At 45.2% G+C, this 12196-nt stretch overlaps 1 protein-coding gene across 4 annotated transcripts in view; it reads right to left on the bottom strand.

Annotated features, from left to right (window-relative positions):
- The window catches only part of Vwa3b (von Willebrand factor A domain containing 3B), a 188234-nt gene that overhangs the window by 8448 nt on the left and 167590 nt on the right, over positions 1 to 12196 (bottom strand). For all 4 annotated transcript variants that reach the window (XM_076832898.1, XM_076832894.1, XM_076832895.1 and 1 more), the window contains 4 exons: positions 10100 to 10205; positions 5641 to 5765; positions 4303 to 4440; positions 1838 to 1938 (listed from right to left, as the gene is read on the bottom strand). In XM_076832898.1, the coding sequence (XP_076689013.1) occupies positions 1838 to 1938; positions 4303 to 4440; positions 5641 to 5765; positions 10100 to 10205 (470 nt within the window). The remainder of the gene's footprint in view (positions 1 to 1837; positions 1939 to 4302; positions 4441 to 5640; positions 5766 to 10099; positions 10206 to 12196) is intronic.

The raw sequence follows: 12196 nt of genomic DNA, 5'->3' as shown, positions 1-12196 counted from the left end.
ACCCCTAGCCTGACAAAGGCAGGACAAAGCTCAGAGGGGAAAAGCAATCTTCCCAGAGCATGAGCCAAATGATGGTGGGCGAGCGATGGGCCCAGTCTTAGTTTCCATTGTCCTTTCCCTATAGTTAGCCACCATGAGTGAGCATTACAACTACGGGGGCACTCTCTAGAGACCCACTTAAGGTCTCCCTCTCAGGGTCTGGGGTCCTGATTCAAGAGCCCAGGGGAACAGCCTGGACTGGAGGAGAGATGGGGTCCTTAGAGGAAGCAGATTCACGGGAGCCATGTGGGTGAAGCCAGGCAGGGAGAAAGAGAGAGTGATGGCAAGCTTCAAGACCAGTGAACTAGGGAAGGAGGGAGTGGCCGGCTGTCACATATGATCCCAAGAGCAAGCTCAGTCAAGCCTGGGAAGAGCTCATTGGCTTGGCCCTGGGAGAGGTCCTGAGTAGCTCTGTGAGAACTGTTTCTGCAGAGGGTTGGGGTAAAGCTGATGCCCAAGGCGTAGTGGGGAACAGAAGGCAAGAGAGTTAGACACCAAGTCTGCTGGACTGCACAGACAGAGGCCAAGAAGGGAAGGAGGGTGCTGGACCACAGCCACAGGAGGCCTTTGTGTTTGAGAGTGTGTGTGTGTGTGCGTGTGTGTGTGTGCGTGTGTTTGTGTGTGTGTGCGTGTGTTTGTGTGTGTGTGTGTGGGGGGTGTATATGGTAGGGGAAAGCAAACCTGTTTTTTGAAGGGTGAAGCCTTCAATGGAGAGGAACTAAGGAAAGAGATCAAAGGATCCAGGGATGATGACCCATAGAGCAAGGATCCGAGGCAGTGGGATAGGCCACTGGAGCCTGATAGATCAACCTCAGATGACAGGAGGGACGCCAATTCTTCAACATCATGGGAAGAGGCAGGAATTCCCACAAAGGGCAGGCACAAGAAGGGGAGGGAGAGAATTTTTGATGGTTTCTGTAATGAAGGTCAGGCCATCAAGACAATAAAGGCCGGTTCCTAAAGACAGCCCATGAACTCTAAGTAAAATTGGAAGGGTGTTTCCTGGGTCTCTTTCTATAGCCCTTGCGCAGAATCTACATTTATCTCTATTCATTCACTTTTGACTTCAAGGTCATGGCTCTATGACTTCAACCTTAACACCCTTCTTGGCCCCACAGATGTTTTTTTTTTTTTTTTTTTCCCCTCCTGCTCTTTAGGCTATTTGTGTTAATTCCCCTGCTCTTTTCGCTATTTGTGTTAATCCACCTCCACAGCTCTTAGAAATCCCACTGTCCTCAGCGGCTCTGGAGGCTGAGGTAGGAGGATTGCAGGTTCAAAGACAGCCTCCACAATTTAGGAGGCACTAAGCAACCCTATCTCAAGAATAAATAAAATAAAAAAGTAACATTTATTCACCCCAAATTTGCAGCTCCTGGAAACCATCACCCACCTCCCCACCCTCTCACTCTAAGCCAGGGCCAGCCCCTCACTTCTGCCTCCCAAGGTGGAACAGGCAGCAGGTAACTGTCCCAAGAGCCTCCTCATTAGGAGGGTTTGAATTCCTGCCAAAAAAAAAAAAAAAAAAAAAAAAAAACCCAAAAAACAAAAAAACCAAAACGACAGGACCGAATGACCTTCTGCAGGGCAGTGGAATCATGTTGAGTTTGAGATTAGAACCCAATGGAGGGCTGAGTCACAGAGAAGTGTGACGTGGAAGGGACAGCTGTCACAGAGCTACAGTAAGTGGGCAGGCTTCTACTCTGGTTTTCTCCCCCAATGTGGAAGCTATAGATTCCACCTAGAAACAGGACAAGAGGCACAGATATGAGCCAAGGGGTGAAGGCTGGGCACAACTTACCCTTTTGGATTTTCCTGAAGTGGGGGTGAGATTATATGAGAGCAAGAGAGAGCATATTTGTTTTGGCTGATCTTTATGAGTGCACTCCGAGGGCAGAATTCCTGCAACGACACCAAAAGTGTTCATTCAGTTTAAATCAGGAAAGTTCCACAATTCAGAAATGATTTTATTCTACCCAACCCATTATAATAACTACCAGTCATTATCCTATTCAGGGTGACACTTAAGAGACAGCAGGTTAGATTCAGAGATTCCCTTGATAATTACTTATGGAATTAAACATGGTTGAATCAGCTCTGTCATTTCTCCACATTCTGGTCAGTCGTCAAATCTACCCACAAAAGACATGGCGCGCGCGCGCGCACACACACACACACACACACACACACACACTTTGTATAACCACCTTCCATTCTATCTTTTTTGCAGCCTTGGCCATCTCTATGACAACTGCAGCCACCACCCTTTGGCTGAATGCCCAACTTTCAATGTTGTGGGGTCTCCAAGGATCGCTAACAGCAATGATGCTGTACCTGTGGGTCAACTCCAAGGTCCCCGCCCCCCGCCACCCCGGGCTCTGAAGCTCCTTCTCAGGGATCCTGGGCTAACTGCCTCATCTCTCCCCAAACCCTGGGGCATGCCTGGGGACATCTCCTCAGATGTCCTTTGGTTTGCTATCCCCAGAGAACAGTATCATAACAAGGAATGCTAGCCCCTTCTCCATCCTGCCAGACTGCTCAACTTTCTCTAACAAAACGGTTTTGCACTTACTGGTGGGAAGACACCTTCTTCTCTTGTTAGTCGGACACAGCACTCTGGTGTCCACCGGCTCTGACTATCTTCATCCCTTCCCTCAACCTTAAAATTGGTTTCCTTTGCCCCATCTCCTGATGGAAATACCTCATGGTACAGTCAAGAATTTACTCGATATTTTAATTCTGCAGACGAAGCAGTTGGGCACAGTGCCTTAGTGTGCAAGCCATGGATCCAGATGTTTGGGTTGAAATGCCTGCTCAATCACTTACCAGATATGTGACTTCAGCTCTCTGATTCAGTTTCCTTATCTGAAAATGGGATGACAGTCCCTACCTCACAGTGTGCTGAGGATTCAGCCACCCGCAACCCAGAGAGCATTTATATTACCCCAGGCACATAGCAAGGGCTCAATAAAGTTAGCCCTGTTATTTTGCTTTCTTCTCACCAATCAATTTCTCTTGCCAACCATTTTTTTTTAGGCTTGTTAAGTGGTCCATCAGGCAATGTCAGTTTTCATTAGGAATGTCATTCATTCAAGTACTTTTAAAAAACACCGTGAGAACCTTCTTTCCATCAGGGGCTATGTAGGAAGAGGGTATAAAGAGGAATAAGTCAGGGTTGGAAATTTGGTGAGGAAGCCAGCGTGGGAGAAGGGGTCCAGTAGGAAGTCTCAATCAGGTAAGTTTTTAGAGAAATATATCATTAAGGAAGGATTTCTTAAACAAAACATAGAGAAGGCAATTTATACAGGAGAGGATGCATATATCTGACCATATTAAAATTTAAAGCCTCTCTATAAACAGAGATCCTAAAATTAAAAGACAAGCAACAGACCAGAAAAAAGAATACCGACAGTATGCATTACATCTGGAAGACAGAGAGGAACTCCATGGATCAGACAGAAAACACAACACTTCACATATCTCTTAGGTAATGAAGCAGAGGCTCAGAAAGGTGAAGCAAACTGCCCAGGTCAGGTATCCACTAGAAAGCACAGCAGAGGGTTCAGTGAATCCAAGCTTTTTAAAACATAAAGCCTATGTTCTCTCTACCCAGCTGCATTTGACCTCATATTCCTGCCAGTCCCAGGGCGGGGGTTTCCTAGGCAGGGATGAGGCGGGGAACCAGGGGGTGATATTCCTTGATGAGGGATGAAGGAAGAGGGGCATCCTTGCCTCTGACCCCCGCACTTTGGGATGCCTGTGGTTCACCCAGAGGGAGCCGTCCAGGAGAACCCAGCAAGAAATGCAGGGTTGGAGGCTCAGGGTAGGAGCAGGAGCTGCCCAGAGAAGGTGTCCAAAGATCAAGGCTTATCCCAAGAGACAGGCCATGAGGTAGCAGAGGAGGACAGGACTGGGAGAAGCTTGGGAGATGCCCGAATCTGCAGGGCTTGCAGAGGAGAACAAGGTAGGAGGGAAGAGGACAGGGAGGGGGGAGATAATGACACCCCAAGAATCCAGAGTGAGCCCGTCCAGTTGTCAAATGCAGAACAGAGTCTGGCCAGAGTCAAAAGACCATTCAGCGCAGGAGCAGGGTGGTCATGATGACCCTAGTGGGGACAGAGTTTTCCTGGCAGAATCCAAACCCAGGGTGTGTCTAGATAGAGACTTGGCCAAAACATCTGACTAAGCCAGAAAAGGGTGAGGGGACACCCAGGGTAAGGCCACTTTCTAACAGGACAGTGGTTTTCTAAACCAAAGTCTACTTACTCTACGGTTGTTACACTTTAAAACTGTGTAGAATTTTTCTGAGTTTGAATCTGGATTTGGAAGTGCTGTGACAATGGCAGGGACATAGAAGTCAAATCCTTTGGGGATCACAATTTTGGCAAACACGTAATCTCCAACCTGCAGAGGAGAACAGATATCAGAGCAGATAATGTTTACAGATCTCACAGACCATGTTGATAGAAACTTGTGTCAAAATACCCCGCATGACTGGAAAGTACTGGGGCTAAAATTCAAATACCTCCTTTTCCTGTTAAGAATGCATTCCAGAATTCTCTGTATTCATTGGTGAAGGCATACCTGGAATTTTATGGTTAGTTTGGGGAAGCCCCATTTTGGTAGAATTTTGCCAACTGACAAAGGTCCACAATATCAGGACATGTGGGTAAGTTTCTCACAGGAGAATGGTGGGAGTTCTGGAAACCACATGTTATGAGATTTGTTGAAGGAACCTGTTTGGGGTGCTTGATTTAAGAGGTACACATGGTGTCTCCTCGCATATCAGAAGGGCTGCCACTCAAAGCAAAGGAGCAGGTTTGGTCAATGTGGCTCCCAAGTGCACACTTGGAAGGCATGGATAAAAGTTCCACAGGTCACCTGCAGCAGAAAGGAAACTTTGCAAAGGAGTACACAGACTGCTGGGTGCTGGCTGGGCATCAGGGGCAAAGTGCCTTGAGTGCACCATGGGTTTGGCCAGGGACATAGGAACAGACATCCAAGGTGAAATGCTCTATTTCCTCCTGGCTCAATGATGCAAGAAATTGCACTTTGCAAGGCCTCCCCTTACCTTGGCCTTGGTGCCAGGACAGTGGCAGGAGGATGGGCCAGACACAGTGTAGCCTTTACGAATTGATGAGCAGATGAGAGCACATTAGTCTGGCTCATCTGTGGAACGCACACTGGGGGCCACTGTGCATTACATCACAGTCTGATGTCAACTGACTGCAATGTTAAGGAAGCACTGTCTCCTTCCTTGATATTACATACAATATAATGTCATCTTTTGCAGTTAGAGTGTCAAGAGCCACAGTGACTCCCTTCCCCCATCTATCATCTTGTCATGCGACAAGAGCCACAAGGTGCAATGTAAGTCAATCTGCACAGTCCTGAGCTACATCAGCAGGAGCTGGCAGGTCAGAGTCAGAAATTGCCAGGTGACAGGTTCCAGAAACAGAGGCCACTGCTCTTCCCGCCCAAACATAAGCTCCCTGCCGGAGCCCATCTGGAATCAGCAAAGTGCTAAACAGTGCCTTGCTATCTTCTGTTATCCTACACTGCATGGATGGTGGGAAGGGTCCCAGGACAGAATGGAGCAGGTACCTGCAGCAGCGGGCAGGGCATGGCGCCTCCGATGGGAGTGATGAAGGAGGTGGGAACGACCTTGGTATCTCCATACTTGAAGCCCACCAGTGCGTGGGTGGGGTTCAAGCACTTCTTCACAATCCCTGGAAGGAATCAAAGGCGGCATAGATATAAAGACAAGAGTGCCACTGAGTCACAGCACCTGGCTGCTTTAATCAGCCTAGCCCTTTGATTTCTCTAGAAAATAATGTGGATGTGGTCTATCGGGCTGCGCCGTGCGGAGTGGCAAAGCGCATGCTCTGGGCTGGAGCTGGGAGACTGCAGGAAGCCTGTTCGTTGGTCACCTCCAGCGGTTTGACGCTAGCCCCAGAGACCATCCTCCCTCTGGACACCCCCTATTGCCCCATTCCCTTACTTATTTATTTTAGCCCTGGTTTCTTCTCCAAAGATAAAAAAAGGTGTTACTAAATTGTGAAAGTATAAAGGAAACATGAACTCCACCTGAATCAGCTTCTCATCTCGTGTTAGAAAAATGAGAAGGTGACAAGGTGGAGAAGCTGGGACGGAGGCTGGGTGTCCCACGAAGCTGACATTACTTTTTTCTTTCATAGAAAACATCTGCTTGTCTTTGCTGTAGATCATTTGCATGTAGACTTTGTGTTCTCACGACTTCTCCTTCTCCTTGTCCTTCTTCTTTGTTTTCTTCTTTGTTTTGGTACGAGGAATTGAACTCAAGAACCCTCAATCACTGAGCCACATCCCCAGCCCTATTTTGTATTTTATGTAGAGACAGGACAGGTCTCACTGAGTTGCTTAGCGCCTTGCTAAATTGCTAAGACCAGTTTTGAACGTGTGATCCTCCTGCCTCAGCCTCTTGTGCACTGGGATTACAGCTGTGTACCACTGTGCCCAGCTCATGATGTCTTTTTAGTTCCTTCAATTCTGTTTCTTCCTTTCTATAATATCAGTACATGTGGGTAAGTTTCTCACAATTATCTTCAAGACCAGCCTCACCAGGCTCCCCTGCTAGCTATACCCTGGGAGAGCTGGAGGTCTCTGGGTTGGCCTCAGTCTCCGTCTTATTAAGGAATTGCTACCAATTCTTGTGTTAGGACCAAGTTCAGCTCCAAGTTTGGGCCTCCCTTACCTGCACTCTCTCTCTCTCTACCCTCAATGCCAGAGAGCTGAGACTATGTCTCTTGGCTCTGAAATCCCTCTGAGGACTGATTCAAGGAGCAAGCAGAAGAGCCTCCAGGCTTCTGGTCTTCCTTCTTGGGGAGGCCGACCGGCCAGGCATCTTCCTGGGTAGGAGTTGGCCGCTTAGCTCAGTCAGGAGCTGTCCTGTAGTCGGCTGGGGGAAGGGGAACGCACCTCCATTGAGCTTCCCAGCAAACATGCTGTCCACGCCCAGTGGTCAGAGGATTGGTGAGATAGTCTAGGCAGTCAGTGTAAGTTGGTTCTGGGGTGAAAGGTGCATGCATAGTTCTCCATCTTTTTTCCAAACAGGAGTCTCAGGCTGGAGACTCCTGGCCATCTTTTCCACTGCAATGCCACCCACACTCCCTTGTCATAGCCTCTTCTTCCTTTAGTCTGGCGAGTCCCTTTGCCTGTGACTTCCGTTAAGCTGTGAATGTGACAACAGCTGCCTGCGCCCCAGAGAGTACTGCAGTGGCTGGGTCTCCTCAGAGGGGCTCTCCGTGGACACTAGATGGACTCTTCCCACGCAATGAACAGCGCGCTGTGCGCTGCAGCCACCCTTAATCTAGGCGACGATCTCACAGAGGCTGTGGTAGGTTTCAATCCCATTTGGAAAGGCAGGGAAGCTGAGGCAGAGGGAAACTGAGGGACCCCGTCACAGGGCGAGAGGAGGGAAGGGGCACAATCGGAATAAAACAAAGCTCAGGGACTTCAGATGTAGACATCGCGCATGCCCCTGTTTTTTTTTTTTGTTTTTTTTTTTCATTATAATTTGTCCTGTGGCGTCAAACAGAAATCCCCGAGCTTCCCCAAGTAAGATGCCTCTCGCCAGTGAATGACGAGGAGCGAGCCCCAGTCCCACCAGCCACGATCGGATAGGGCGTTGAAAGGCGTCTTGCCTGTCAGCCAGACAAGCCCGACCACTTCCACTCTGTACAAGGGAGTTGTTCCTCATCTAGGCAGTCCACCCCAACCACCCCTGGAACACGGAACTCTCCTGGGAGTCCCTGCCATGCCCTGGAGGGTGGCAGCTATAGCCAGCCGGCCCAGCTCTGTTCCAGTGTGACCTGGCCTCTAGCAAGGGACACCCAGATCCAGCAGGTGCAATGCTGCCTTGGGCTGAGGGTGCATTTTCAAGCAGCTGTTCTTCACCGAATGTGTTTAGGAGGTTTGGGGTAACAGCTTCCAGAAAGAGGTCCACCAATGGGTGCCATGTTTGTGCCCTACATCACTCTGTTGTCCTTCTCTTTTGCAGGAGGGAAAGTAGCAACTCAGTGACCAGGTGGACTAATGAGGGCAGATGGACATCATGTGCCTTCGGATGCAATGTCACCTGAATAAGGTCACTCAGGTAACATTCTGACCAAGAACATACACACTGAATCCAATCTAGTCCAAATTGAGGAACATGTCATGAAACAATCGGCCTTACTCTCCAGTAATGTCACTGTCATCATGAGTGACAGAAAAAAAAAGCTAAATAATGACTCTAGATTAAAGAGGACTAAAGAGACGTGTTAACTAAATGCAATATGGGATTCTGGATTGGAACTGCACTGAGAAAAAAATGATATAAAATCCATTATTGGAACAGTTAGTGAAGTCAAAATCTGTAGATTAAAGGACTATAATAGTGTTAAATTTCCTTAATCTTATAACTTTATTGTGGTTATATTAAGAGAACATCCTTGTACTTGAGAAACATACACTGAAGTATCAACGGCAAAGGGGCATGATAAGTATTGCCCAACCTCTAATAGTTCAGCATGAATGATATGTGGGTGTGATGTGTATGTGTGGAGGGGAAAGAGAGATGAGACAGAGAGAATAAAATAAAAGTATGTGATTAAATGTGATCAAATGTTAAAAATTTGTAAATCTAGGTAAAGCACACACAGGAGTTCTCTGTATTATTCTTGCAACTATTTTATATAAGCTTGAAATTATTTTCTATAAAAACTAACTCTATCAAGGTAAAGTTGAAATTTCCCATTAAAGATTACTTGACTTTGGAGGGGAGAGGACACAAAAAGTAAGTTCATCCAGCTTTCCCACTCACTGTCATTTCATTTGGCAGTCAGTGTTTTCTAACTAGTCACTGATCAAAATTACTAGTTTATATGACTAAATTCAAATATTTTACCCCAACTTATTTAAATTTAATCACAGCTGCAAATTTAAAATTCCCAATTAGCCAGATCCCATGCAGCTATTAAGAGCAAATGATTTCTAATTACACATTTTTAAAAAATTGCCAACATGTGGAGTGCAGTGTCACATGCTGTCATCCCAGATACTTGCGAGGCTGAGTCAGGAGGAATGCAAGTTCAAGGCCAGCCTGGGCAACTTAGCAAGACCCTATCTTAAAATAAAAAGGACTAGGGGTGTGGTCCGTGACAGAGACCCTTGGGTTCAATCTCTAGTATCACACACACAAAAAAAATTAAATAAAATAAGATAAACTGCCAGTGTGACCTTTGGTTTTGCATGTGACTGTGGTCTTAGCCGGTCTTAGTAGGTCTTTCATATCCCCACCCACTGCTGGGCTGTGGTTGCTCAGTTCTTTCAGGAACCACATTCCCCCAGGAACACTGGGCAGACCCCTAAGGTGCAGCCACACCAGCTGCTGGCTCCTCCCCCAGCTCCCCCAGCTCCTCCCTCAGCTCCCTCCTCCCCTCTAGCTTGTTCTTTCCCCAACTCTCCATGTTTGCTCCAGCCCCAGACTTGGAGCTGCCCTTGCCTCCTCTTACAACTGTCTTCCTCAGGTGATTTCATGGCGTGCCCTCCTCCTTTGAGTCTTTATCCTGTGTCACCTTCCCCAAGAGCTCTTCAGTGTGCAGGGCTAAGCATATATTTAGAACTGCGACCTTCACGTTGACACTCTCAACCCCCCTGTGGCCTGATTTTTCTCTGCGGTCACTGTATCTTGATATGCAACCCGCCTGTACTTGTTCCGTTGCGTGTCTGTCTCCCACCGTAAGATATAAATAACCTCCAGAAAGACAAGAATTTTCATGTGTTTGCTTACTGTATCAGACCAGCACTTTCAGAATATTGCACAATAGAACATAGTAGGTATATAATAAAAATATGTTTGCTAAGCAAATGAGAGTTAAAATAAATACACTTTTCTGGCTATTCCCCCCTCCCCCTTCCAATGTGATGAGAAAACCCATCACTGTTTCACTTAAGAATACCTTAGTGGTCTCTAGTGCCAAATTATTTAACAAAAGAGTCTCACAAAAAAAAAAATGAATAAATAAGTAAAAAGCAAGCCTACCTGGAAAATAAAAGCCATTTTCATCACATCTTGCAATAACCTTCTGGCCTTTCAGGGGATCTACTTTTTTTGGTTTGGTTTTCTTTGTAGGATTTCCTTGAGGTTTCTGTTGTTGAAAAAGACCAACAGTAGTCATTAATGAGAAAAAGTCAGTATAGAGAGTGAAAATCCTAAGTCTTACGTCACCTGGGATTCTTTCCTGAGCACAGCACTATTGAAGAATTACCAAACCTATATAAGCTATATACTCACTTTGGAATACCTTCTGTTCTATATTAATTAAAAATTACCCTCTTGGGAAGTGTACACTATGTATCCTCCCCAATATCTATACTTAGCTCCAGGTGAAAGGAGAATTGACTAACCAACTGAAGAAAAGGGAAATACAGAAAAAATCATATATGCAACTAGAATTCCAGAAAATCTATGATAGTCTTAAAACTGGGGACCAAAGACTACCTAGAAACAGGACTCGTACCATCACCTTCATAGAATTGTGGGAGGCGAATGGTTCTTTAATAGAAAAGTCAATCATCAGTTAGCAACTTGGAGACAAGCATAAAAGCACAGTGATTAGAAATATAATACCTCATCCCACCCCTTCAGGACAAAGAAAAACTCTTATAAATCACCTACACACAAAGAGGAAAGAAATGCACGGGCTGAGATTGGCTAATGAATGGATTGCCCTTGTTCTCATAGCTCCTGGTGGGGCAAGCGTGGATACTAGAAGGAATAGAATGTCCTTTCAATGTCCCTTGAGAAAGGAACTTTCAGCCTAGTATTCTTAACCCCAGAAAGCTGTCAATCAAATTAAATGATAAGGTAAAGATATTGCTAGTCATTCCCGTAAGCACAAACTCCCTCCCATTCTTCCTATATTTTAGTAAGTTATTTGAAAATGTACTCCAGCAAAATGAAGGCATGAAGAAAGAGAAACACAAAATCCAGTAAGTGGTAGGATTCATCCCAAGGGAACAGGAAAGGGAAATCTCAGAAGAATAGCTTTCTGCAGGTCATAGACATCAGTAAGTCTCCCAGAAAAAAAGAGGATATAGAAATCCTAGAAAAACACACATACATCTATAAAAGCATGCCTGTCTATCTATCTAAAATAAACAGAAAGTAATGACTCAAACATAAGCAAAATTGTGGCATCATTTTGAATACCAAGGGATAAAAGGTAAATAAATTTATTTTCTTGATGCTGTTAACATTCTTTAATTGGTTGACATATCAAATAAGACTTCAAGAGGGCCATGTACCATTAAACTATGATTTGTACCAGTTTTGAACAACAGTTATGCATATATCATAATAATGCAAACTCTGTTTAATGGTTTTTAAAACAACCTTAAAATTTACAGTGAGCCTTTGGGAAGAGCACTGACAATTACAGTGGCCTAAATGTAGCTCTTGGAAGGTGGAATTGAAAGAACAAAGAAAAATCACTGGCACCGAGATATCTACCATGTGGATTCAGGAATTGAAGATTATGAAACTTGATGAATCTAAAAAGATAGGCTTAAATATATTAAGTAAAACATTGCAAATACAACTAACAATGTTGGGAGAGGGACTGACAAGGGTAAATTATCACTTTTTTTCCATACAGAGGCATAAAATATTGTTTAAATATGATTAATCATGAAATAGAGGAATAAAAAGAGTTTGAAGAAAAGAACTAAAAACAAATATGTCATAGAAGTTGCTTCTGGGAAGTAGGATTGAGATGGCAGGGACACTGTTACCATTAGCAAGAGCTCTTCTATGCATTTGAGTTGTTATGAAATAAGTGCTATGATAAAAATTAAAAATTAATTTGGAAGTCTCAGAGAGGAAATAGCTGGAGGAGATGATGCCTTTCTTTTCTCTATGAATGAATCAAATTCCAGGACTCACTCATGAAGTGCACACAAGTAGGAAAAACTCAAAGCTACATGGCCCAGGATTCAAGAACTGAGCTAAAGTTTATACCATTGTCCAAGTCCCAGACTGACAGAATGAACCCCGAATAAGGCAAGCATGGGTGGACTCAAAGGAAACAGCACCCAGCTTTTTAAAACGGAAATGACATGGGAACCACTACTATGGAAC

The sequence above is a fragment of the Callospermophilus lateralis genome, chromosome 14, assembly GCF_048772815.1.
Source record: "Callospermophilus lateralis isolate mCalLat2 chromosome 14, mCalLat2.hap1, whole genome shotgun sequence".
Classification (NCBI taxonomy): Eukaryota; Metazoa; Chordata; class Mammalia; order Rodentia; family Sciuridae; genus Callospermophilus; species Callospermophilus lateralis.
This window is presented reverse-complemented; position numbering and strand designations above follow the sequence as displayed.